The sequence below is a fragment of the Malurus melanocephalus genome, unplaced genomic scaffold (genome assembly GCF_030028575.1).
Source record: "Malurus melanocephalus ecotype Western Australia unplaced genomic scaffold, MMel_1.1 scaffold_1, whole genome shotgun sequence".
NCBI lineage: Eukaryota > Metazoa > Chordata > Aves > Passeriformes > Maluridae > Malurus > Malurus melanocephalus.
Genome location: NW_026623233.1, coordinates 2,332,873 through 2,359,089, shown reverse-complemented (window position 1 = coordinate 2,359,089; position 26,217 = coordinate 2,332,873). Strand labels below are relative to the sequence as shown.

General features: G+C 38.0%; 1 protein-coding gene across 2 annotated transcripts in view; it reads right to left on the bottom strand.

Annotated features, from left to right (window-relative positions):
- Positions 1-26,217, bottom strand: part of MID1 (midline 1) — a 230,233-nt gene that overhangs the window by 25,247 nt on the left and 178,769 nt on the right. For both annotated transcript variants that reach the window (XM_057389687.1, XM_057389678.1), the window contains exons 3-6: positions 20,416-20,511; positions 8,233-8,340; positions 5,004-5,152; positions 1,521-1,648 (exon numbers count right to left, since the gene is read on the bottom strand). In XM_057389687.1, coding sequence (XP_057245670.1) covers positions 1,521-1,648; positions 5,004-5,152; positions 8,233-8,340; positions 20,416-20,511 — 481 coding nt within the window. The remainder of the gene's footprint in view (positions 1-1,520; positions 1,649-5,003; positions 5,153-8,232; positions 8,341-20,415; positions 20,512-26,217) is intronic.

Below are 26,217 nucleotides of genomic sequence, written 5' to 3'. Positions count from 1 at the left end.
CTGGCATTGAAATCAAAACACCCTAAATTACAGTAATTTGTTTCTCTTTGTGAGTCATTGTACAATCTGAGATTGCACATTACTCAGGCTTTCAGTCAGGGTCTAATCCCGTGGGCTTCTTCAGGCCAAAGTTCCCAGCTAAGGCGAGGTGGGGCTCTGCTGTGGAGAGCACACCCCAAAGCCTGGCTCAGGGCACGCTGCTGCTCTCAGCTCCACACACAGCCAGATCTCCAGTTCTGTGATGGGAGAGACACTGCCACCCACATGGGAAAATGTCTTTCACTACTGAGCCTCTGATGCTGATCTCTTAAACAGCTTCTTGCTGATGGGAACTCTGCCAGGCTGCAATCTGCTGCAGCGAGGAGGCAGCCTCAAGGGAGGGGACAACACCTGGARCATCCATCTCCTGGGAAATAGGGTTTAGTCTCTGCTCTCCCTCCTCTGGCTGCTCCAGATGTTCTTTCACTTTGCTGCAGTGGCTTTTAACCATTTCTCAATCCCACTTCTTCACACTCTGGTGGTGAAGAATGCAAGGAGAGGAGATAGGAAATGCATCCCATTTGTGTGAAGCACCTAATGCTTCCTGGGGCATTCTGTGGCCACTGGGGGTGATATATTTACGATTAAGAGGAGTGTATTCAGTTYATGTAGCAAGGTTTTGGTAGTGGCTGGGCTGCAAGGGTTATCTCTGTCAGAARAGATCAGGAGCTGAGTCAGTGTCAGACACAGAAAGTTCTGAGATACACCAGCCACTGCCCAAAGCTGAGCCTGTCTCTGGTGCTGACAGTACCTCTGTGAGAGCATTTTCAAAAAAAGGGTAAGAAAGGCTGTGCAGCAGCTGGGGGAGACAGGAGTGAGAATGTGTGACAGAAACAGCTCTGCAGAWTCCAAGGTTGGTGAAGAAGGAGGGGAAGAGGTGCCAGGTGCTAGAACAGAAATGCCCCTGCAGGCTGTGCTGAAGATGGTGATGCAGGCTGTTTCCCTGCAGCCCTTGGAAGATGACAGTGGAACAGAAATCCACCTGCAGCCATGGAGGAYCCACATTGGAACAGGTTGATATGCCCTGGAGGAAGCTGCAGCCTGYAGAGAGGACCACACAGGAGAAAGGTTTCTCACAGGAATTGTGGCCTATGGGGGAATCACTCTGGAGGGGAGGAGGCAGAAGAGCTGCGAATGAAGTTGAGCCCAAGAAGGATGAAGTGGGGGAGGCTTTTTTAAGATTATTTTTATTTCTCAGTGTCCTACTTTTACAATTAATTTGCAATAAATTACATTAATCTTCCCCAAGTTGAGCCTGTTTTGCCTGTAGCAGTAATTCTTGAGTGAACTCCTTGTCCTTATCTCAACCCAAGAGCTTTTCATCTTATTTTCTCCCCTTRCTGAGGAGGTGAAGTGAGAGTGGCTCAGTGAGCACCTGGCAATCAGCCAAAGTTGTGACCACAGGGAGGACTGAAGAAAATCCTATCACTACTCTTTTATGAGGAATATGTGATAGTAGCACCTCAAGAAAAAAATAATACCTGTAAGGTAATCGAGACATTCCAACAATTTCTTCTCCCTGGTAAAATCAAGTGCGAAAGTATCAAAAGTATCGTTGAGATTAATTTCAGGAATTAGAACCTGGGAGGATGCAGTTGCCATGGAAACCCTGTAATGAAAAGAAAAATGTCTTTTAGCACTCAAGACACAATAACTTTCCTATCAACATGGACCTGATCAATATGATTGTTATAGCTTCTCAAAAAACTTGACAAAATCTTCTACATGTATTTTATTTGTATGGCCCAGGTTAGGAACTTCTCCTGCCACTTTTATTTTTGAGAGCAAGATTCCAATATTTTTTTTTTTTTTTTTTACCGAGCTTAGGCCCAACATGCAGGATCAGATAAAATTTTAACAAGCAACAATATACCTTGAATTTTTTTTTTGATTACTCATTGAACCGAACAAGGAAGAGCACTATAATTAGCTGTGTTTTATACAATCCTGACAGATGCTGCATSTCTCCCAGCCCTCGTTTCCCAAGCAGTTTCTTGCTCCAGGCACACCTTGGCACTGCTGTCCCAAGGGTTTGGTGCAGTCCCCACAGCTCCTCAGCTGCTCAGCACAGCCCACTGCTGTCAACTTCAAAAGGCACAGCAGGGAGATCAAACAAATAGATGTCAGCCTGGTTTATTTTAGGCTTTTCCCTGCAAAGCACGTGTACATACTTATATTTCCTCCAAAATTGAAAAGTGTCCTTGCCTACCTCATTTCAGGAGTTACATCCACATTTTCCCTGTCCAGATTTATTAATACAAAGCAATGAWCTTTCATGAGAAAAATGTTATCAGGAAGAATTTTTCAGACCCTTTAGCCTGGTATCTCAAAATGCATATTTCTGGAGAGCTTGATAGTGAATTTATTTATAGAAAGTTCCATTGGTTTGAAGRGAGAGATTACTAAACCTTGTGCTATAGAACAGAAATTTGTATAGYATATGTTTCAGTTTGGAGATAAACAGACAAGCATGAATGCAATGTTTGTCTGTTATCTATCATTCATGATACCTCTGATCAAAATATTTTATTGCTTCAATATAAAATTTTCCCAAATTAGAGTATTCTTTTTCTGTAGACAGGACTGAAACAATTCCAGGACAAATGTTTACTAAGGGCTATTTTTTCATATATTTTTGCATAATATTTTAGGAAAATATAATCAGGAAAGTCAAAAACTGAGCTGTACATCTCACTGCCTTCAGCAGAGTTTTCAAAAGTTGAGCTGAGGAGGTTTCCTAGTCAATATTCTTGTTATACAGTTTTCAGCATTGTTTCTCTTGCAGCTCTAGATGTAGAACTCAGTTTAAAGTAGGTCCCAGGACAGCTCTATTTTTTTTTTTTTTATATCACCATGCTTCTTTGGACTGTTGTTTGGGGATATGCAAAGGGTGCTCTGTGTTTATATGTGTTATTGTGAGGTTAACAATCCAAAATTTCAGACACCCTGTCACCATATTAGGTTCAGAGGACTGAATTACATCCTGTAATTCTGCCTACTGTTGACACTGTAAATACAGATGCTGTACTTGATTGGAAAGAGTTTTTCTAAGATAAATGCATTTCACCCACTGTAAATAATGCACAACCTAAATCACTGGAGTGTATGTAATGACTTTGCTTGCACAGTTACCTGTTGTGCTGACAACAGAGATATTATGCTGCAATTACTTTGAAATGTGTGATGAAGAACTGCAATGAGTATGATTTCAGGAGACTGCTTTAACTGCTGGAGCTCAGAGCCCTGGTGAGATTGTTACATGAGCAGTCTAAAAGCAAACAAAACATTGCTCACCACATGAGAACTAAGAGAGTTACTTGTGAGGAATAATTGATTAATCCTATTTAGCCTCTTTTTCAGTTTGCAATTTGTCTGCAAGCACTTGGTGTTTTTTCACCCTYGGCTTTATTCACTGCTTGAAATGATTCTCTGATTTTCAGGATGTTCACAGGCATCTCATTAGAGACAGCAATCTAGCATAGCCAAGAATTAAGTTAGATTGAGCACATATGTCAGCTTGTCTCATTTCTGCTCTCCCAGTGTCTCTCCTGTGATTGTTATTTATGATGCAAATGTTTGTGCTCACAAGCTCATGCAAACAAGTTCAAACAAGAACTTACAAGTTCTCTGAATATTCCCTGGTAGTCAGTTAGAAAGCTCTGTGTCTCCACGGGTTTCTGCTCTAACTCTAGTTCTGCTAAATGCTGATAAAAAGGAYCTCATCCCTTTTTTCTTCCCATGAAGACCTTCACCTGCAGCTTTTGATACTCATGGTAGTTTTGCTGCTGGCCACAATGTTCTTGGTGACAGAATAAAAACCTGTGGTCTGACAGTCAACATGTAACCCCCTGCCTTGCCTGGCCTTCCTTTTTCAACTGGTTTTCAATTCTCTGAACCTGTAACAGGCAACCCAGTATTGCTGGATTATTTATAAATTGATAATTAGCTTTGATGAAGACTGATACAACACACCAGAGTTAAGTGATAGACTTAARCAAATACCTAAGAGGAACAGGGAATTTCATGCTTTAGATTTGGGGGAAATTGGCTGGAAGACATGAAGACATATAGTGAACTCAGAAATAAAAAGATAGCAGAATTAATTAGCATATTTTGATGTTTCTCTTCTTTGTTGTCTATATTCTCCTTTCTTAAATTTTTAAAAWTTTTTTGTAAAAAAWTTTCMGATTGGTTGCTAAACAGCTGGTATATTCCAGAAGGACATTTTTTCATCAGAAAATCCTGCTGAAACCCAACGTGAATGTTTCAGCATTCACAGCACTGCACTGAAAACCAGATCAGATTTTCTGATAGCATGGTCCTTGTCTTTGGGATCCYCAATATATCTGGCTACTGAAGAGAAGCCAGGATCCTAAAAGAAGATCCAGGGGATCCAAGAAATTCCCTGCACCTAGGGACCCAACACAGCAACTGCTGTAACTTCCAACCCCCCTGGACTGTTGAATTCTATCTCTTCAAGATGCAAGGTGCAGGTTCACAAAGTTACACATTTSATTATCCTGTGGCTTCCTATTTTGTGAAGAATGTGAATCCATTAAGATAATTCCCAGTTTCTTCTAAGGAATGTACTTACTGCCTGATTTCTTTCTCAATCTCAGAATTTTTCATGAARTAGGAATTTCAGCCATAAACCTGTTTTTTTTTATAGTGTGTTTAACATCAGACTTCTGCTTGGCAACTATTCTACCTCTTTCATTTGTGCAGGCTGTTACTGTTCTAACTCTTAATTTGCATCCTTTTCTGAGTGCTCCTATTTTCAAAGGGGTATTTTGATTTAGAATTACAGTAAGGTTCTTCCCACTCMAGCACAGCACGAAGTAGGGTTTTGGGGGAATATGTTTACTACCCCCATCTGTGGTATGACAAGACAATACAGCAACTCTGCCAACCCAGCTGCCTTAAAGTGAGGTTTTCCTTTCTAATGAGAGGAAGGTCTCCTTTACCTTTCAGTGATATTTTTAGCTGTTTGCAGGAAGCGAGCGTGATCATTCTCCTTCAGCGACTGCTCAGCCTGAGAGATGAGGGACGTCGAGCGCTCGATGCACTGTTTGCAGTTTGCAATCTGCTGAGCCAGTTTTCTCAACCTCACCACCTTGAGTGGAAACACAGGAAAGCAGTCATGTCTCTAAGGTCACAAATCATGACTGGGTTTGCACTTTAGAAGCAAAGCTGGCCAAAAGAGGAGTTAAGATGAATGGCTTTGGTGACAAGAGCTTCTTTCACACAAGCTTTGTGTGAACTCCACCTAGCCATTGTAGCATTTTTTAAAAAGGGACGGCACAGCCTTTCTGCCAGAATATTTTCCACATGGAAAACAACAGGGGAGAGCCAAAACAAGCACAGCTGGCCTATTTTCCAGCAGAAGGAACGTCATTTCCTGGYAATTTCTGCTTACATGATAACTAAGGGCTATTTAGATAAGCATTTCCCTGAAATGATGAGATCTGTGTTAAAGGCTACTTATAGATTAACTACTTTTTTCCTATKACTTAGGTGAGKTCCATAAAAAAAGAAATCTGAAAAKAAAACTTAACAGAAAAAGACTGCTCAATTCTATTAATACATGCCCGACCTTCTCATTATGTGCTTTTAGTAAAACAGGGTGTTTTCTGATTGGAAATTTTTAACTGGACAAAGGCACAGTAGTGCTGGGGAGCTGATTATTATTACTGCAAAYATATGTGCTGGAGATAAACACAGTAGATGTGACTGTAATCATTGGCTGAAATGTTAGGGAAGGGCACAGTCCTCTGCTTAAAGACAATGTTGGCTCACAAAACTTTCAGGAACTAAAATAGTTCCTGAAAGGTCTGGGAGTCCTTCCCTTTGTTATCACATCAGGATCATAGTTTGAACAGGAGTAAGAAATAGGAAGGAAATTAAATAATTCTGGAGTTTAGAAAGGCACATTARGACCCAGTTAGATGCAAAATGAGGAAACCAACAACCAAGTCGTTCGGTAGAAATATCCAAATTTATAATCAAGATAGCATTCCCAGTCTAAGGGATTAGGACACAAAATATGAAGTTGCTGAATGGAATTKCAGATGTATTATGATCCTAAGCAGTGATGATGGTATCTTTGTGCACCTATTTGATAACAGAAATAAATATTTTTGAAAAACTGTCCAAAAAGTGTATCGGCCAAATGATTAGTGTCATGCAACATTAATATCTCTTTGAAGATAGAAACAACAAAGAGGAGAAAATGCTGGCAATGCACAGATTTTTGTAATGTTAATGATCTGATCAGATTCCAGGATGAACTGATGCTGTAATATTTCCTGTAACTGTGCATTTGCAGAGATTACAATTTGGTCTACATCAGTCTAACCAGGGAAGGGTTCACTGCACTGTTAAATTAATCTCTTTATTTACTAATTCATTAACAAACAAACAGTGAACTGAAAAAAATGTTAACTTGGGATTTTTTTCAGTAAAAAGCATATCATGATTTGAGACATCCATGTATGAATTAGATTTTTTGCTTGATGTATTCCTTTTTAAATCTTCAAGAAGATGATGATGATAAATTGAAAGAGTCTCATCTCACTCACTCCCCACCCACTTCTGCAACGGTAGGAATGACATCTGCCCTAAGATTATCTTATCTAGTTGATATTTGCTTCTTTCCTGTTATGGTTCTGTGGGATTTTATAGGTTTGAGTGATAGGTGAGATTAAGGATGGGGCTGCACAGGGTTTTCAAACTTGTGTTACTGAATCTTCAGCCTTGCAGGCACAACCAGAATCTTGTACATGAGAGCTTCTAGCTCTGTAGCCACAGGTACAATCCTGTAGAGGAATTTGTCATGCTCTATCTCCCAGAAAAACTCTTAGCCATAGGCCCTCTTAAAGGAAGATACACTGGGGAAAACTTCCTGTGACTTTTCACATGGGTCTCTTGAGCCCCTGAAATCTTTCAACATGTATCACATTTGAGTCAAAGCATTCCACATCTCTACTGGACCTCCACTGATACAGCTTCTGGCTGAACAAAATAGAACAAAGAATGGGGACAGATCCTCGTAACAGCTCTATTCAAACAGATTTGGAGACAATTSCATWACAAATCTTCCATGCTAATGGAGATGAGAATACATTTTTGCAAGCAAAGATTTTTTTAAAAGCAATCATGTRTATTGTACAAATCCAAAGGAWTGGTAAGKTTTCTACTTCATTGGTAGCACATCTGGTTTCTATGCATAGAGAAACAGAGTTGAAGTAAAAAATGAAGAAAGCCATCTATTTCATTGGAAGGCAGTTCTATTTTGTTAACAGCATGAGGAAATTCAGGTTTTGTCACACAGGACCTGTGGTTTTAAACGTGTTTAAGTTAGCCCTTGCCTACAGGCTTTTCATTCCAAGTTAATTGGAATATCTTGACAGCCACATGAACCATTTAACCTGCTCTTGACTTCATTCCTTTCCTGAGCTTTTCCCACACAAGAAGAATGAATATCTGACTAAGTTAGTTTAGGAGTTAAACAGTAAACACCTTGTACCTAGAAAATAAAAACATTATTCAACTCTAATGCCTTTTTGAGTTAACAGTTAGCTACCAAAATATGTTGAAACTTGAGTATCAAAGACTTTTCCTGCTYAAAGTGTTTGCTACTAGTAATCATGGAACTTTGGGAATTAGAAATGCACACCTAATTTCTTGCATACTTTTGAATGACTTTGTTTTTGTAAACAAGACTTCCTATTCTTATGAATGACAGTGACTGGAACAAAAATTTTGTGTGATAGTACTTGAATAAACAATTACAGTACTTAGAAAAAAATAACATAGATAATTGTGAGACATGATTCTATATGCTATGACATTTTGTGAAAGTGAAAAGTTTGGCGGAAATACTGTCAGGCATGTGACAAARTGAAGGAAACATTAGTGGACATGATTTAATTGTCATTTACTGATCATGACAACATTTCTGGTTTTATCCTTAAAATCCATAATGACCTGTAGAAAGAGAAATGCCAAGTAAGCAGTTGAGGTCTGGCATACTAATCTTCCATTGTTTAATTCTTCTTTACATGAAACAGCAGTAGCCAAAAAACACATAAGGATTTTTACAAATTTCTACTAACAGTATCTGCAGTAAAAAAATCTGCAATCAAAAGAAAAGAGYGTTGACCTACTTGTGACCTAACAAATCAAAGCTTTTACCTTTCCCTCCTTGATTTTGGTTCCGATTATTTGTCGTCTCTGCTGGATTATTTCAATGAGTTGATCACATTCTTCCATCAGCTTGGTTTCTTGGCGGGATGCATTTACCTATGAAACAAAACGTTATGATTAGTAAAACCATTTTTTGACATTTTCCTTTTCCATTTTCTAATTTAAAAATCGCAGTTTCTAAAATGTTGGGTTTGGCTTCCCCCCCCTTTCTGCATATAATCGGTGTAATTTTCAGTTCCCTTCTTTTGGATTTTGTGAAGTACTGAATTGAGTGTCTGTATGCAGGAGGCAGGACGTGTAAATAGATGATCAGGTATTTCTGAGGTGCTCAGTGAACACTAGAGTGCTCACAGTCCATCTATGCAGTGTCCCCTCTCACTGCTGCCAGTTCCAGCCTCTGTTGGTGAAGAATGTGACGAGAAAAGAAGTCCCCACATGTATGAGGAGTCCTGTGAATGTTTCCTCATCCTCCCACCATTTGTAGCTCAGTCTTCTTGAACCAGACACCATTTTTACATCGTTACTAATAATCAGAAGAATTATATTACATGGATTTATTTAGTCTCTCCTTCAAACCCCAGAAACCTATCTGCATCATTCTGCAGAAATGAGCACTGCAGCTCAACTCACAGAGAAGTGAACAACTGCTCCTTTTAGAGGGATTTGAACCTATTTCCTTCCAGCTGCATTTAATGATTACACGTCCCTTTAGTGGAAAGGACAATGGACTATCGATACCACATATTGGTTCCTGGTTCAAATTCCCAAAGATCCAARTGACAATACCAAGTCATGTGTGTTGACTGTCTTAATTATTCCCGCTTTTCSTCAGCAATGAATCAGATAGAAAATAATGTGCTCATGTAGATTTCTAAGTATAAATATATGAGGAAATGAAAGGTTTTTTTAGTGCAAGAAACCTCACAAATAAAAGCTTTCTATAGAAAATGTTGACTTTTGTTAAAAAAAAAAGAAAACTATTAATAGAAATGTTGGGATTCTCTGATTAATATGTTTTGTTTCTGAAGGAGACTGCCTTTTTCAGTTAAAAGTCAACATTCTTTACAACCAGAAGAAAGTACTTCCCCTCCAGCAGTAGTATGTTTCACTTAAATATATGTGTAGAGTCAAAGAAAAAGGTAAAAAGTTCTTAYAACATATAGAATAATAATTAAAAAAGGTCTTATTTCAGAGCTATGTTTCCACTTGCATTTTGCTAAAAGATGGTAAGAAGGTAAAGCAGCTTTCAGGCCTGGCTAATTGCCCCTACAGCCATGTCCCTTTTTCCAGTAAGTCAGTGGTGAACAGTGAACGGTTTCAGCTGACAAATAAATATATTGCCCCACCTTGGTAGTTTTTTCAGTCTGATGAACCCCAYGATCTGCATCAGCATTCTTTTCTCTCCTTCCAACAATGTGCTTATACATGCATTTACCTGTAAGCRCATTTTGGAACTCATTAAGCTTAAGCAAATGCTTTTGTATCTAAATTTGGACCAGAACCAATTTTACAAATAACCTTATGTGAAATACAGTGTCCTCTGGGCAAAGAGGGAACTTGTTTATAAAAGCCTCCTTTCGTCAAGGTTTTGGATTACCATTCTGAAACCTTCATAAAATTAAAGTTTGTTTGCACATTTTAGAGGCCTAATTATTAATTATCAAGCTTATAAAGAGAGAATACGTTTGTTTCTGGAAGGGGTCAGATGTAACTGCAAGTGAAGATGTCGAAGGTATTCCAATCCCACTGTGCTGTTTTAGGTGCCCATCATTCACTGCTTGCCCTGCYGGGCTTCTCAGCAGACTCCATGAGGACAGACCATAAAGCAGCTCRCCCAAAGCCTCTACCAGTGCTTTCCAGTGCCACTGTCTCTCACTGATAGCTCAGGTAACCTAGGAAAGTTACTCAACCAGCACTGTCCCTCCTGTTCCCTCTGCTCCTGTCATCCCACCACCTTGGCTGCATCATGGACCTTACTCTGGCACGAAACTCCGCAGAGTTAAGTTCAACGAGCTGCAGCAGCTTCCCAGCCCTGATTTGAGCCTCACTGGTGGATGAAATGGCACCAAGGGGCAGGGGACCCTACCCAGGATCACCCCTGCATGTGGGCACAGCTCCTGTGTCAATAGCGAGGTTGGCTCATGCCACAGCCAACTTCAGCACTTAATTACAGTAACGCTTTTGGCACTWAATTACGGTAACACTTCACGGGATTTTTGAGTAGCTTCCACTCAAAGTGTTACTTCTAGCACCACTTACATCACCAATTTGCTTTGTCAGGCAGACCTAATTAATTTTGGGGATAACTGTCATGAAACAGAGAGTTACAGGAAGGTTAAGTCAACGTTGTTTCATTTAATGCTCTGGTTGATTTGAATAATAATGTATTAATTGGATCTTAACCTAAAAAGCTCTTGACTAAGAAAAACAAAATGCTTGGAAGAAATCTCTGGATTTCTTAACGCACTGACTGCAGACTTCTCTTTTTCTTTGAAATCTGAAAAGTATACTCTTTTACARACTCCATTTGAAGACATTTCCAACTTTATAGTTTGGACAAGCTATTAAAAATGAAAATAATATTCTAAAATTATACGATATGTCTGAGCTTTGTATGAAAAAAAAACCCCAACATTTAATCTGGGGGCTTTTCTCAAACTGAAATACTCCTGAATCACATTTTCAGCCCACCAAGTTTCTGATTCAATAATAACTATATAATTAGCACATGCCTAATGTGAAGTGCACTATATTAGCTGTGGCCCTAAAGAGACTGTTTGTGATATTACCACTGAATATGATTTACTTGTGTATTCCTGGGGAGTCACATGCCAGACCAAAGAGGTACAGGCATGGATCAGGGCTCCACTGTACAGGTGCTACAAAAATACCAGAATAAGGCTTTTCTTTCTGCATGAGTCCTTTGATAAACAACAACCTTGACAACCAACTTCCAGCTGGGGCTGGCCAAGAAATGTGAATTCTGTCTGATGAAAATATTTGAGGYTTTACATTCTGCATTTTTTCCACATTAAAAAACAAGACCTCTTTCCAAGGAGTTGCTAAAAGAGACTGACAGCTGCCTTATAAAAGTCTGGGGACTGTGTCACACACTTTGTGAGAGTCTCCAATACATGCAGAAAGTTGACTTCAGCCAGGGCTTCCTCCACCCAAGATGAAGGTTCATTCTTTAATCTGAGGTACCTCTTTTCTGAGAGTTTATGGTCRACTTGGGGACACCTTTCTATAGAAAACTTCACTAATATCAATATACTTAGTTTTGGCATAAACTGGTTCCTTAAACATCCATATCTAGAAATACTTAGAATCTAAAGCTTTATGTTTTATTCATGTAATTTTTATAAATTTATTTCCATGCCACAAAACAGTTTTAAAACTTACAAGGAGGTCTTATGAATTAGCAAGAAYTTTGATGTCTACAAAGAAGAAAAAAGGACATGTTCTAGTCCTCCTGCTTTTGTGGGGAATTTATTGCCATTCTGTAACATACACAGACCTCAAATAGTTTACTGAAAAAACCCAACAGCCTTACAAATKTCAGGTTGCTTTCCAGGCTTTCCAGACAGATGGATAGGACTGCTGCCCTTTGCCTCAGGAAGGAGGTGTGGTTAAAAAAAAAGAAAAATGGGGACTTTTCAGATGTCTGTCAGGGAGCTGAAAATGATGAGCCCTCCCAACCCAAAGGGGAGAACAGGCCAGCTGCTCCCAGCTCCACAAGCTGAGAACTGCTTTGGAAAGGGTTCTGCTCTCTGCAGAGGCTTCCTAGGCTTTCATCTTCAGAGACCTGAGTTAAATTGCAGCTTAGCTCRTAAGAAAATGAACGTGGTGGTTTCAAAGTCCCCAGCAGATGTTTGGGAAATCACCAAACATTGGTTAGAGACTGCAGGTTACAGTGGAGCTTTTATGGTTAATTCAAAGGCAACTGAATCAGAGGGCTGGATGCATACCCAAAGAAACTTCCTCAACTGATATAATGAAGCAAAGGAATTTTTTTTAGTGTCAGCAGAATTTTTCTTGCAAGAACAAAACTCCTTCTGAGATTCCTTATGTGTGAGGCAATTCTCTCTAAAAGTGGAAATCCACATGTGTCTTTTTGGGAAATAGTCTCTAAATTACAAGCAAAATAAGACACCCTAAATTACAGTGGGTCTGCTTTTTTAAGACTACACTGTCTGTGATAAATTCATCAAAACCACAGCAATTTTTATTTACTGTTGATTATGCAAAATGGAAGAAAATAGGTTACAGAAAAGTCTGGTCTTTGGAAATTGAGGTATGAATTTGAGTTTCAGATTCATGATTTAAAAATGGTCTCAATTCCCTAAAAAAATTCTTTGCAGCTGTGGCTGTACAGTTAAAGAAGAGGTATGAATTTTTTTTCATGTGTTTGAGTTGATGGTTATAGAATGACTACAGAATGTCTATATACCCAAAAGAAACTATTATTGTATAATCACAAGAAGATAAAAGTATCAGAAAAGTAAATCAAAAAAGTAAAAACTCAAAACCTGTTACATCATTGCCACATTCTTCACTCTAGATTTGAACTTGAATTTCTTCTTACACCAAACCCAGAAACTGAGATAAAAAATCTAAAATTTTTATATATAATGGCTGATACCTATTTGCCATGGAGATGTAGAACACCTTATCTTTGATCAGTGTCCCCAGATGAATTAAAGTATTATATGCCTCTAAAGAGAGAGGCCTGTTTATTTTACTCCATGTTGTAAAGTGAGTAATTTTTTCATAGACCCACAGTACACTGAAGTAAATTTTAAAGTCATCCAAGTTTAATTTATTTATTTGATAGAAATACAAAGAATAATCATTAATGCACATTTAGGAAAAAAAATTCTTCCCTTCTTTTTATGACCATGCKGAATAAGAATCATGAATTCAAACTTCATTTATTGTATATCCCTGTTTGATATTATGGGTTGTTCAACTTAGTCTTCTGCAGAGCAAAAGCAAATCTTGGAAAATACCTTTTTCCCTAGTCTAAGCGTAAATCTGATTTTATCTGTGATGACAAACTGTGCCTTTGGAAATATGTGATATWAATCAGCTTGCCATCTGCATGGATCTTCTACAAGTTCTTTAATCTGAAATGGTGCAAAAAAAGAGAAATGGTCATCTTCCATTTCAAGTGTGCCAGAGGCTTTGTTTTTGTTTGCATTCCACATCTATCTCTAACCTGTGTTTAGAGGCAGTCTCAGAGCAGGTTAAACAAAGGTCACTGCAAGAATATGCCAACTTATTCTGGCTACATAAGAATTTTGTGAATGAAGGATCGATTASGCCTGGATAGCTAAGCCATTTTAGGTCAGGCAGATAAGATTATCTGCCCCAATCTTGACCAAAAGTAAACCTTTTTTAGAAGATTGAAGTACTCATTTTACTTACTAAAATATTGTTTTAAATTTTTTTGTCCCACTGTGCTTTGAAAYATATTGTTGAGAAAGACACCTAGAAGTCCTCTAGTGACATTTAGAATCTAATCACAAAGCAAAAAAATCCCAGAATTTGTGGGGAAAAAAATTCATTTTTATGGGAATCCCATTATTTCTGCTCAATTTTTACCCTTTATGTTAGTCCTTTCTTTAAACCTAAATAATGAAAATATTTTAAATTGTACAATATTCATTTATTTATTGTTTTAACTTTGTTTTTTGCTGCTGATATTAAGCCTTTGTTCCATATTGAGCAAAACATTCCACTTCATGTGTTTCATTTGGAGTAGAAAAACAAAACCATCAAATAATCACTGAAGTTCAAAGGATTGCCCATCCTTTCGTGATGTTGAAACCAGTGCACTCGTAAACAGTAGTTCAATATTAAAACTGTCATCCCAGATCCAGGGTATTTAGCCTGGTGTTTAACATGCTCRCAAAGAGAACCAGTGCCTTTAGTCTCTATTTGCTGTTTAGCTGTTTATGTTAGGCAGAAAAAGGAGGAATTTTAAAGTATTTTGTTCCCATAATGATAAATGTCTCAGAGATAGAAGATTCCACAAAATGACAACATTTTGACTGGCARGTTACAATCTCTGATAGCAGGCACAAAGCATTTCCTGCTGCATTAGTTAACCAGTGGTTAACAGTGAACTAAGCCCCATTTACCAGTCTAAGGACTGCAGGAATATCAGTCTAACAAAAATCTGAACATCTGGATGTGAGACAAAGGCAGAGGTGAAGCAAATCAGAACTGCCCACCTGAGCAGGCAGTGGCAAACTCTGCTATCAGTTTGTTCACAATCTGTGTGACCTCTCACCATAACTGTGACTCCAATTTGCAGAAGGCACAAAACAGTTTTAGATGCAATAGCATGTGCTTAATCTGCACATAAAATGTATGTGTAAGTGCTGCAGTTTCATATTTGTATAGGACCAATTATACATTTAATCAGTAATTTTTTGAGTCAATTTTATAATTCCTTAGGGAAATAGTATTTGATCGCTAGGCGACAGCTTACTAGGCAATTTAGGACATCCTTGAATGAATATTCCATATCACCATATGCCATGCAGCATGTTTTGTCAGTTTTTATTTCTAAAGTTTCACATTTCAGATGCTATGTAAAGTTAAGACTCTGACTAAAGCTTACCTGAAATTTTCGTTGAATGAAATCAGCTTTTATGAGAGCAGAATTAAATGCAGAATGAAAATATTTAGAAATCGAAATAGATCATGCCACATATTTCAGCAAAATAATGTTAATATAGAAAGAGTGTCTTGTATCTTCTGTCATTAGAAACTGTCTTAGATAAAACAAATGCTGTAAACTCCTCCTTAGGGTTTTATGTATGTCCTGAGGTTTGTTAATTAGTATCTTAGTGAGAGCAAGAACTCCCAGTTTCCTTCAACTCATGTTTTCCTGTCTATTTCAGAAATAAAAAATATCATATACTTCTAGCACTTAAATATAGCAAATAAARCTAGCTGCTGAAGAAGCAATTTCATAAAAATGGAAGACATTGGAGCAGAGGAAAAAGCAAATTTCAGTGGCACTCCTTTCCAAGTTATTTGCCAAGTGATCACACATATTCCACAGTGATGGTAAGCACTTACCTAACCCATTGGTCCTTTCCTTAAAAAAAAAAAGAAAAATCCCCACCAAAGTAGAGTCCTTATTCCAAACACTTTGTTTGACTCTGAAGGCTGTTTGCTGCAGTTCAGACACCAGGATTTACATACAGGCTTTCCAACTAAATTTTCCCACTGAGAACTTCTCAGTTTACTTGGACTTTGACAAAAAAAATCCCAAATCTCAAGGAGTGAGTACCATGAAAATTGGTGAAAACAGAGTACTCACTCTTTTTTATTGTCACAGACAAAGCCTCTTTGTGTCGAGTGTCCTTTGGGAATTGCATTGACAGCTGAGTTTTGATTTTGCTGTCTCTCGAGTAACAGAAATGCCATAGGTATCTTATACAAAAACTGATGGAGACYTTTTGTTGCAAATTTTGAAGGTGCTATCTTGTAGCTGAAGACTTACCAGAAAGTCAAAATTCCATTATTTATACTTTCCCTGTTTGGCTCATTTCTTTTTGATAAGCCATACATAAAAATGGCAACAGCAGGATTTTTTGGGTGTTGTCATCCTCACTTCATTGGTTTTGCACTACTGTTTTACACTGATTTATGTATCAGTGTAATGTATCTCATATGTGTGAGTCTGGAGCMCCTATGCCAGTGAAATAAAGGTTCTTTCAATATACTGCTTTTTATGCCGGTGATTATATAACATGGCTATAAAAACACCATTTCACAGACACAAAACCAGTTTTTGACTGAGAACTTTATGCTGAGATTTAGCCTGCAGCAGATCTTCAGAAATGAGCTGGAAACTGAGCATTTCCATTGCATTCAAAGAGCAAAGGATACAGCAGTTTGAGGGTTACACAATTAGAGGAAAATGCCTCCTCTTCTGTATACAACCAAAAATTATTTTACAGCATTTTCCAGAACTTGCTTCCTATGACGTTTGGTGAATTCAAAACAAAACAAAACAGACAGAAGGACTGAGATACAGATGTTATAAAGCTCTCTACAAGCAAAACCTATTTCCTTTCTCCTCCCCCTTAGMTAATTGCTCCAATTTCTCCTCCAGCTGAATTCAGATTATGTTTCTGTCTAACAGATGAGAAGCTTCATGGTATTGACTACATAACAGACATTTAATCATGTATTTCCTAGAAGAGATGAGGAAAAAAAAAATCCAAAAACAAAACTCAAATTGCTTAGGAAAAAAATAACTAGCATAAGAGGCTCTTGCTCAAATTTGTGCCTTATGAAGATGAGTGCCGTGATCTAAAAGACCTCTAAAGAAACCTCACACAGTCATAGAATGGAAATTATGACAAAAAAGCAAATTTTCTGTGACACAGCACTTTGCCACCCAGAGAAACCTGCAACACTAAAGGGGAGAACCCTTGGAAGGAAGATATCCTTCCCAGATTCAACAGAGGAGTGGCCAAATCTCCAGCTGCACACAGCTGGAAGAGGCACAGGCAGAGGAGCAGGGTGCAGCCCCTGTGCCCTCGCAGGTGGCAGGAGAGCAGGGGAGGGTGGCAGTGCTGCAGTGCTCACAGCCAGGGCTAAAGGACACACCAGGTCCCTCCAGCACACAGCAGCACCAGGGGAAACCTGGCACTGTTGTGTTGGTCACCAGGGATTCATCTACACTGCCATATCCTGGGCTGGGCAATCCCAATTTTACAACACTGTATTTGGGAGACTTGACAAGGCCCCTGCAGAAAACGCAAAGATAGAATTATCCAAGACAGTTTTTAGTGCTCTTAAAAAAGTTTGCTACAGTTTCCATCAGATCAATGCCACAAACTGGGRCCAAAAAGAAATATATATCCAAGTAGAAGCCATTTCTATTCTATTTTCTCAGTTTGTGGAGAAAGCGATGTTTTTCCCTCTGAATCAGTTTATCATTTTATGCAGYCAGCCCTGCCTTCTCTACTCAGAGTGAGGAGCAGAGCTGCCTCACCAGGGCCAGCCCAGAGAGTTACCCTGGGTGAAGGGGGGCTCTGCAGAAAGCAGCCTGGCCAAAGCATGGGGCTGARGGCTGCCACGGACTCTAGGGAAGGAAAACAAACTTTCCTGATTARCAGCCTTCAGGGTTTCTGCAAAACCAAGTCATGACAGACAGGATTGCAGAGGAAGAGAGAGTGGAAAGAAAGGAAAAAAACATTAACAGAAAATTAAAAACATGTTAGAAATGTGCCTGAAAGATGGGTAGAACCAGTGTATCAGCATGCTCCCAAAGAAATAGAAATATTTGGGACAGAAAAGAGTGTTATAGTCTCAAGCAATCACATTTCATGGTGTGGTTCCCTTTTTAAAAACTGTTGCCATGAGCTACTAGCASAGACTATACATCCATGTTAGGCATGAAAGCAGACATTCCAATACTAAAATTAGTATTATTATTATAAAATGCTTAATATTATATCATACTTAAAGGAGTAAAGARTACAAGTTTGGCTTGACTTGTTCACAAAGGTTTTCCTGCTGTTATGACCAGAACCACCCACATGAATGCAGAACTGGAAATGGACTTCTAGAGTCTCCCAAGATCAGGTTCTCCATCAGGATACATSCTGTCATAAATTGATAAATTCCATCTAAAAATAGGAAAGATTTTTGTCTCCATTGCTGTGATGAGAGGCCAAGCCAGATATCCCCTCCCCAGTGGCTGGAAGGCCCCCAGCTTCCAAATAATCYGCATCACTGATCAGTCCTTCCCTCCTTGAGGGAGAAAAAAGTGAAGATAACTGTTTCAGAAAGGAATAGGCATTAGCTTTAAAACACAGAGAGGCTGGGATTTGGCCTTTGCTGTGGATGACATTACAGCTGGGAAGGATGCATGGGTGGATCGCTGATCTGCTGTAAAGCTGCTTGGCTGATGAGAAACAGTGGCTCAGTGACAGCATTTGGTTTTGTTAGTGAGGATTTGTGTATTCAAAACACACAGAGCCTGTTTGYTCTTCGCTCTCAGAAACATCAGCTTCTGCTCCATATCAAAAGCCAAAAAATACATCCCTTTTTCATTTTTCATGTCATACTGAATTTTTTGGCTTATGAAATTATAAAGAYCTAAAAACATTTTAGTTTATAGCTACAAATAAATGTTTATTAGCATGACTTTTAAAAGTTTATGTATCTCACAATAAAATCTTGATACCTTTAATACAACAAATAATACTAATTTCCTTTCCTTCCTTGTTTTTCAAAGTTCAAACTGTATGTGAAAACAAAAGTTTATTTYCTTTTTTTTTAAACTGATTTAAAAACCCCCAAAATCTAAATCAAAAATAAAATTATTTCAAATTAGGTAAAGAAAATCAAAGTCCATAGCAGAAGTCTTTATACTTACTGCCCATATTTTTATACATTTACAAATTATGTACAAGGCATTTTACATTATTTTCTGTGATACAATTTATCTAAAAATGAAAAAGAAAGCATTCACTGTAAAATTAACTTCGTGTTCGGTGTCAACATTTGAGTGAGTTCACATGTCAAAACTAATGCAATCATTAGAAAATTTTCCTAATATTTTGTAATTTTAAATTTGCATCATTAATGTTTTAACCAACATACTGTTTCTTCTTAAATTCAGGTTCCTGGCTTGGGATGAATTTCTTTCATGAGCAAGYAGAAGAAAAACAGTGTACTGACTTTTCAAAAGCTTATTAAGCCACAGCTTCTCSCATGCTGGAGATATGCACATCATATGTGAAGTTTTCACAGAGCTCTGAGAAACTGAGATAAATTTCAAGTTTACTTCCACATCCCCACTTGCCCAATTTCCAGCACGGTTGAGGTCCAAGGTTTTGGCTGAAGCTCATTTCTTAATATTTAGCTAATTTAAATGCTAATTAGACTAATTTGATGAATAAAACATGGTAGTAATTCATTAACAACTATGCTGCGATTGCTTTACGTCTACAGAGAAATTTTCTAAACCAGGACTCCAGGGACAGCAGCGCATCTGTTCGCAGTTGGACAAGTTGGATTCTTGTAATACTGAACTTAGAGCTGGGAATACATTGCAGACCTGCAGAGAAGACGGAGGAGCAATTTCAAGTTTTTCAGATCTAGCATGTCTCAGACACAGGCCAACAATGAGGAAGAGCCCTGGTGCTGTCCTGAGCCCATCTGCCTCATGGGGTTTGATCTGAATTTCAGATGAAGAGGAAGAAGACGTGCCTCATCTCTGTCTCTCATTAYCTACTGGTGTCATTCCAGTTGTTCTGCCTGGTGTTATTGTTGCCTACACAAAGAAATTAAACCATTCACCTCATATCTGATGCTGTGGATAGACTTTTATGGTTTTATTGAGCTCTGTGAAGTAAGAGAGGCTCCAAAGAGAAGTAGATACAAACATAGATAAGATGATCTCTTTGGAAGAATAGGGGATTGTTTGGTTTTGGTTGATTGGTTGGGTTGGGTTTGTTTCTTTTTTATTTTTCTTTTGGTTTTGTTTGCTTTGCCATTTTTGGGTGAACTTTTTTTCACCTTTTCTGGTGGGGGGCAAGTATCAGTTCAGATCCCACCCTGCTAAAGATTTTTTCTGATAGCCAGAGTAGAATATGTAAGTGAAGAAACTCAAGGGCCTGCAAGCACCTGACTTCTTTGGAAGATCAATATATTTCATGTATGACATTTGAGTACAGATATGCATTTATATAGTTAATTCTGATTTAWAAAACCAAAACAAAACCAAAACCAGCGGTCAATAGAAACCTAAATAAGGTTGGGCATCTGTGTATTCCTGTTTCTTTGCCTTCATTTTCCACCTGTAAATATTTATCTCACAAAGGACCTGGAATGGCAAACATTACAGATAATAAGTGATGAGTTCAAGTATAGTAGTGATGGAGGCCATATTAACACACCATAATTAAAACAGGACAGAAAGGAATGTAGAGGAGGTTATCTGTATTTGGAATACCACTTATCAGTGAAAAAACTTTAAGTCAGCTTGCCATTGTTTAAATTAATTTCTTCACTTGTTTGTTTTGTTGGGGTTTTGTTTGTTTTTGGTTCTTTTTTGTTTAAATGTTTTCTCCTGAATGCTAGAAGTGAATGCAATTAAGTTTGTAAGTATTTCAGACAGAGGTCAGTACTCACTTCTACATGTTGACAGGTCTGAATGAGTTTTGCCAGAAGAGTTTCCAGTTCAGTATTCCTCTTGATAAGGTTGGTGAGGTTACTCTCCAAATTTTGCTGTTAAAATACAAGAAAAAAAAAATTAGCATTTCAAAGAATTTAATATGTGGTAGGTGAATATTTGAAAAATCTTATTACACAGGTATGAACATGAGACTTTCATACTGTTATGTTCCATTACATGTTTGATTAGATTAGATGTTTTGTCTATGCAAGACAAGAGAGCAGAAAAGTTCAAGATAAGAGAGAATTCTGGGARATAGGTTTTCTAAGAATCTCTTAAGAATTAGATTAAGCAATTAGTTTTATTCAAGGGGAAAAATGAGTAAGGAGAAGACCAGAAAAGGTAAGAACATTTCCCCCAAATAAATGGTTTCTTTTAACTGAGAACATTGTTGACTCCTTATTGTTAGACTGCTCTCAGTCTAACATCTGAATTTAAAAGCCTGCTGCTAACTGAGGTCTCTGAGATGATCAGCACTTGCTTCTTAGGATTCACAGTGCTGGGGGAGCAGTTGATCTATTTGATTTAATTCCCTAGTTCAGCAGTCATATTTTTTTTAAATAAATAATTCTAAAGACAAAGATCCTTTCTATGCATAAAAATGAAATGTCTCCTCACAAACTCTGCCTTCACTAACTGTTCTGAAGAGAGAACTTGTGGCATGTGTCTGTGTTTATCAACTGATTATGGCTGCCATAAATATCTGCAACTGCAGTAGAGCAAAGTCCTTCCCAKCTGACAGATCTGAGGCTCATCCTGGCTCTCTGCAATTGCATTGGAGATTGAGATCGAGCAATGTATGCTTCAGCCTCCCTTCTCCTCCTTGTATCTCCAGGAAGGAAATCYCAGCACATGAGGAGCAGGTCTGTGACAGCTGTGACCCACTCCCTGGTTACTGAACAATTCCAGAAGTGGGTCCTGTGCTTTTCTCCTGACAAGGGCTGCACGTGTCTCTGCACAACTTTCATTAATTTCAACCCTCCTCATCTTTTTTTTTAATGACCTTCTTTTCTCCACACTGCTGCTTTCCCTTTGGTGTACCTGTTGTATCATCTCAGTCCCTGCAGCTCCCATTAACTCACCTGACTTGTTTAATCCTCCCCCAACACCACCTCCATACACACATTTACAGTGTGTGTGTGTTTTCTGCTGATRTTACTCCCTGCCTATTTCATGCTGGTTTAAAACACTTTGTTCCTTGCCCTCTCTTTCTGCAGCTGTGCACTCCCCTTCCCATTCTTSCATAAGGCTACAAACACATGAAGGTGGCAGTATTTAATTGCTGAGTGATCCACACTTTGGCATGTACTAGGGCTGATGCTGCAAGCACTGCAGAGGCAGTCACTTGTGCTCCACTAAGGAAAGCACAGAACTTTGATGCCTTTATGTATATGACCCTTCCAAGAGGCATGATGGGTGTCTGAAATACATAATTTTGCCATTTTCTTCCCAGCAGAGCCATGGATATTGAGAGTGATAAGCTCTGGCTGTAAAAATGCCTTCTACAATACATTTATTTTATAACCCATTAAAACAAAGAGTAACAAGAATGGGCGTTTTTACTGAACCGTTTGTGCTGGATCCTATATTTCCATAAGCCATACTGTGAACAATCTCAATTGCAAGGGCATGTTTGCTGTGCTGTCAAATGTCCCTTTGTAGGGCTGAGACTCACATGCAAAATCAAAATATCATATATAATTACAGTATCAGATAACTTTTATCTTCAAAAAACAGTTTCTTAAGATGATCCAAATGTGCAAATACTCTTGAAATTTCATTTATATAATTTCTTAATATTATATATTATTTTTTTACATGTTCTAATATTTTACACCAAAATGTTTCAATGAAAAATGTGTATTCTAGTTTGAGGCTGTCAAATTTAAAATGTATTATTGGACATGAAAAATACTAACAGTTGGTTACATATACATAGTATAAAGAAAAAAATTTATTCAAAACAGTTGTGGAACACTGCAATGATTTTAAGCAACTGAAAGTTGTTGCTCTTCAACAAGGCCATTAATACTTGAAGAGTAAGCATTTTTCCCTGAAACAGAAATGTATTGACCCATACATTATGCATATAGATTATTATATTCAGGATATTACCAAAATCTGGATATAATAATCTATATTCCTGTATATATATATATATATATATATATATGTATATATAGGATGAAGAACAAAATCTTAGAATAAGTCTCTTGATAGGTTTCTTGATATCCTCTGCATTTCCTGACCATGAAAATGAAAGAAATCTACTAAACAAGTGAATTGCCTTAGAAAAMCTGGAGCTAATCCATTCCCATGCTCTAGTTCCTTAACTGTATACTTCTCAATATGGGAATTTTGTTTCCATGCAGTTTGGTATGCAAGAGATTGGGGATTTTAAGTCAAGAATGTTCAGAACTTGGTTAAATTTTTGCGGAAGAATGTAAATTTGTATTAATGCATTACAAGATAACAAGAACCCGGTGGCTGTTTTCTGGAATTAATGTCAATCTTTCCAGTTTCACTAGGGTAGTACTGAATGGCAGCTCTGCAAAGTGGCCTGATCTGAATGTTTGAAAGGTCACAAAACTTGATCAATTCCTGCAGTATGTTTACCTGGATTTTCTCCTGGCTGTATCTTCTTCTAGTACTTTCCCCTATTATCTTCCCAGACAGACCACGATGCCACTTTGGCTACCACACAATAGCAGGTACCTGAAGCAGAGTTTGAGCTTTGCCCTCTTTTTTCACTCTGTGTAGGGGGACACAGAAAAGGTCTGAACATTTAAATTTCAGAAGCAGATGTTTGCTCACACACTTTCCAAAGTGTTGCAACCTCTTTTCTCATCCACTCCTGGAACTTCCCCAGTTGTGTAAGACTACAGTGCCGGGTTTGGAGGTCCAGCTGACTTGGAAAATTAATCCAGTTTTTGTACACCAGAATTCCTGGGAGGGTGAATTGTAGCCAGGTGTGAAGTAAGTCTGAAGTAAGTGTGCTGTCCCATTATGATGAGTACATGGGATAATGAATAGCAGAGTAACCTTATTCCAATTATCTTCCTTCTTCCCACCCAATCTTCTACTGCTGTTCTATTGAGCAAACCAAATTACAATTGTATTTTTGGAAATGTTCTAGGTAAATGAGAATTTCTGAAACATTCACACCTGCCTTTTCTTATCTTTTTTAGTCACTGCTAATTTTCATTGTTAACTATCTATTAAAAACTGGTCTTAGAAACTCTGGTAGTTTGAGGTTTTTTTTTTTTTTTTTTTTTTTTTTTGAAAGAAGCACAACAGTTGCTCTGTGGACAGGCTTCATTCCTGTTAACTCAGTAGATGCAAACTGCTCTCAAAAAGCAAAAGCGAGGCTCAATGCTTCCTGACTTAGCAATGTACATCCAGCCCAAGATCTTGACATTCCATGCATACTTTGAAACTGTTTTTACAACATCCAGTATAAAGTGAAAAGAGTGCTTACTGTCCATTTAGCMTGGTCTGACAACTGTACAACATAAATATTTCTATAATCTTGGGAYAAATCCAAGTAGATGAAATCACAGACATGTAATTGAAAAGGACAGTTAAGGATGATGTTTCATTTTGACTCTGCATGCCTATAAAATGATATGATCCAGGGACTGGAGTCTAAGTTGGAAAAATTAATGCTAAAAACTAAAGGAAAGCAACTCAGGATTGATCACATTTTTAAGCTGCTGTCTAGCTCATGATCATGTTGCTGCTGAAGGCATGATCATGTTGCAGCAACAATTGTGTGAGGCTTGTGCCCTGATTGAAGTGGGAGGTCAGACTGGATGATCATAATGGTCTCTTCTGGCCTTTAAATCTATCAGTCTATGAAAACCAAATGTGAACCCATGGCCTTTGCCAAATTAACAGTCTCACACAAAGCATTGCTTGTCTGAAATAAGAAGGTAGCACAGATAGTCCTAAGCTACTACATGGGTTGGAAATGCTGTCAAAATAAATTAATGTAAGCTTCTAAAGAAAGGAAATGCTGAGTTGTGTGCTCCTGCCTTACGTCACAGCAGACAAAACAATAGCATCTCTGATCTTCTCAGAGATACTTTCAACAAAAAAAAGTCTATTCAAAATGCCACTGAATAAAACATAGAGCTGTCAGGTACAAAGAGATTTTAAAATTTTATCTAAAGTAAAGCAACWCTTCTAATGAAAAATATTATTTTCCTCCCATTGGTAAATACAAGAACTCATTTGAATTTTCCACTCACTGCTTACTGGAAAGCTTTGAGAACTGGTCCACTGAAACTGCAGAACATGCTAAGACATGCACTATGGATAGTGTAAGTAACAACAGCCCTGAGCACCATTTCTATCAAATCCACCATGATCAAAGCCTTTCAGCAGCAAACATTGACTGCAGTTTGCATTTCCCTTGATGCTGGTGTAKGAGTGACCAGAGTAAGTGTATTTAGAGAATATCTCCTGGTTTAAAGGACTTTACATAGTGGAAATTAGGTTTAGTAATTATATAGGTTTCACTGCCACCCTCCCATTTCCTTTTTACAGAACAGTAAAAATGAAACAGTTTATAAATGTTCAGATTGGGTGTGTTAAAGTGTGTAACTTAAATATATACAGTTACACTGTTGTAAAACATAGATGAGGAATAAAACACCGCAAAGCAGAAGTGTGATTGCACTYTAAGTTACTCAAGCCAGCAGGGAAACCAGAGTGGTGTTGATATGGTAGATCAGTCCTTTGCACAGGCTGGCTAGAGATCATAAATACCCTCCCTGTCACTAACACAGTCCATGCAAACACATCTTCACTGAAACTTTTTCCTCCTAATTCAAAGGCATTATGCTTGCATGTGCTCCAGTTATATTTTCACCTCATCACAGTGWCATACCCCATGAACTAGTCCTGTTGCCTCCAGGACTTGTGTCTAACCTATTAAAAAAGTTGCCAATCAAATCCAGAATAACTGCAATAATATCAAGCATGGTTTTGAGCCAGGTTTGGGGTATATGTGAGCTTAATGCTTCCTTTGGTGTTYTTTATTTAAATGGACATGCCAGGTGCACATGGAAAAACTTAAGCTAATTTTTATTCTATGTACTTGTCCTAAAACAGATGACTACTCTTCTGTAGTATTCATGTGATCAACCCTGTATTTCTCCAGTCAGGGAATGGTAMCATTTTAATAGGAATGATTGACCTCAAGTCTCAAATGTGCAGTGCTTGACGACTGCACTCCACATTTCTATGTGTARAGAAATAACAGCTATGATGTTGATAGACTCCTGGGGACTAAGATTTTTTCCTCAAGTGATTATAGTATATCACAAAGAAAGACCCATGAGATATTGCACTGTTAATTAATTGCGCAGGACTATTTTTATTAAAAGTGCAATGAAAATATCTGCATTGGAAGACATTATGACTCAAATKATGTTAACTAAGTTGAGTCCATTTCCATATTTCATAGGAAYGTCAYTTAATTTTTTAGTAATCTCTATTTAACATGGGACTTTGTGGAAACCAAAGGAAACCCAAGCAGTTCAAATTCTTCACCACATAAAATCTTTATTAACTAAGAAAGCAAAATTCTAGGGAGAACCTCTAATTATACTCTCACATCCCTGCAAAGCCATGCCCTCAAACATACCAGGGGTTCTTGCCATTTGCAGCCACAGTTCTGCCCTTTGATTTAACTACACTAATCTGTCTTGTGTGTTGCCCTCTAGTCTTCCTTCATTGCTTCTTCTCCCTTGGAG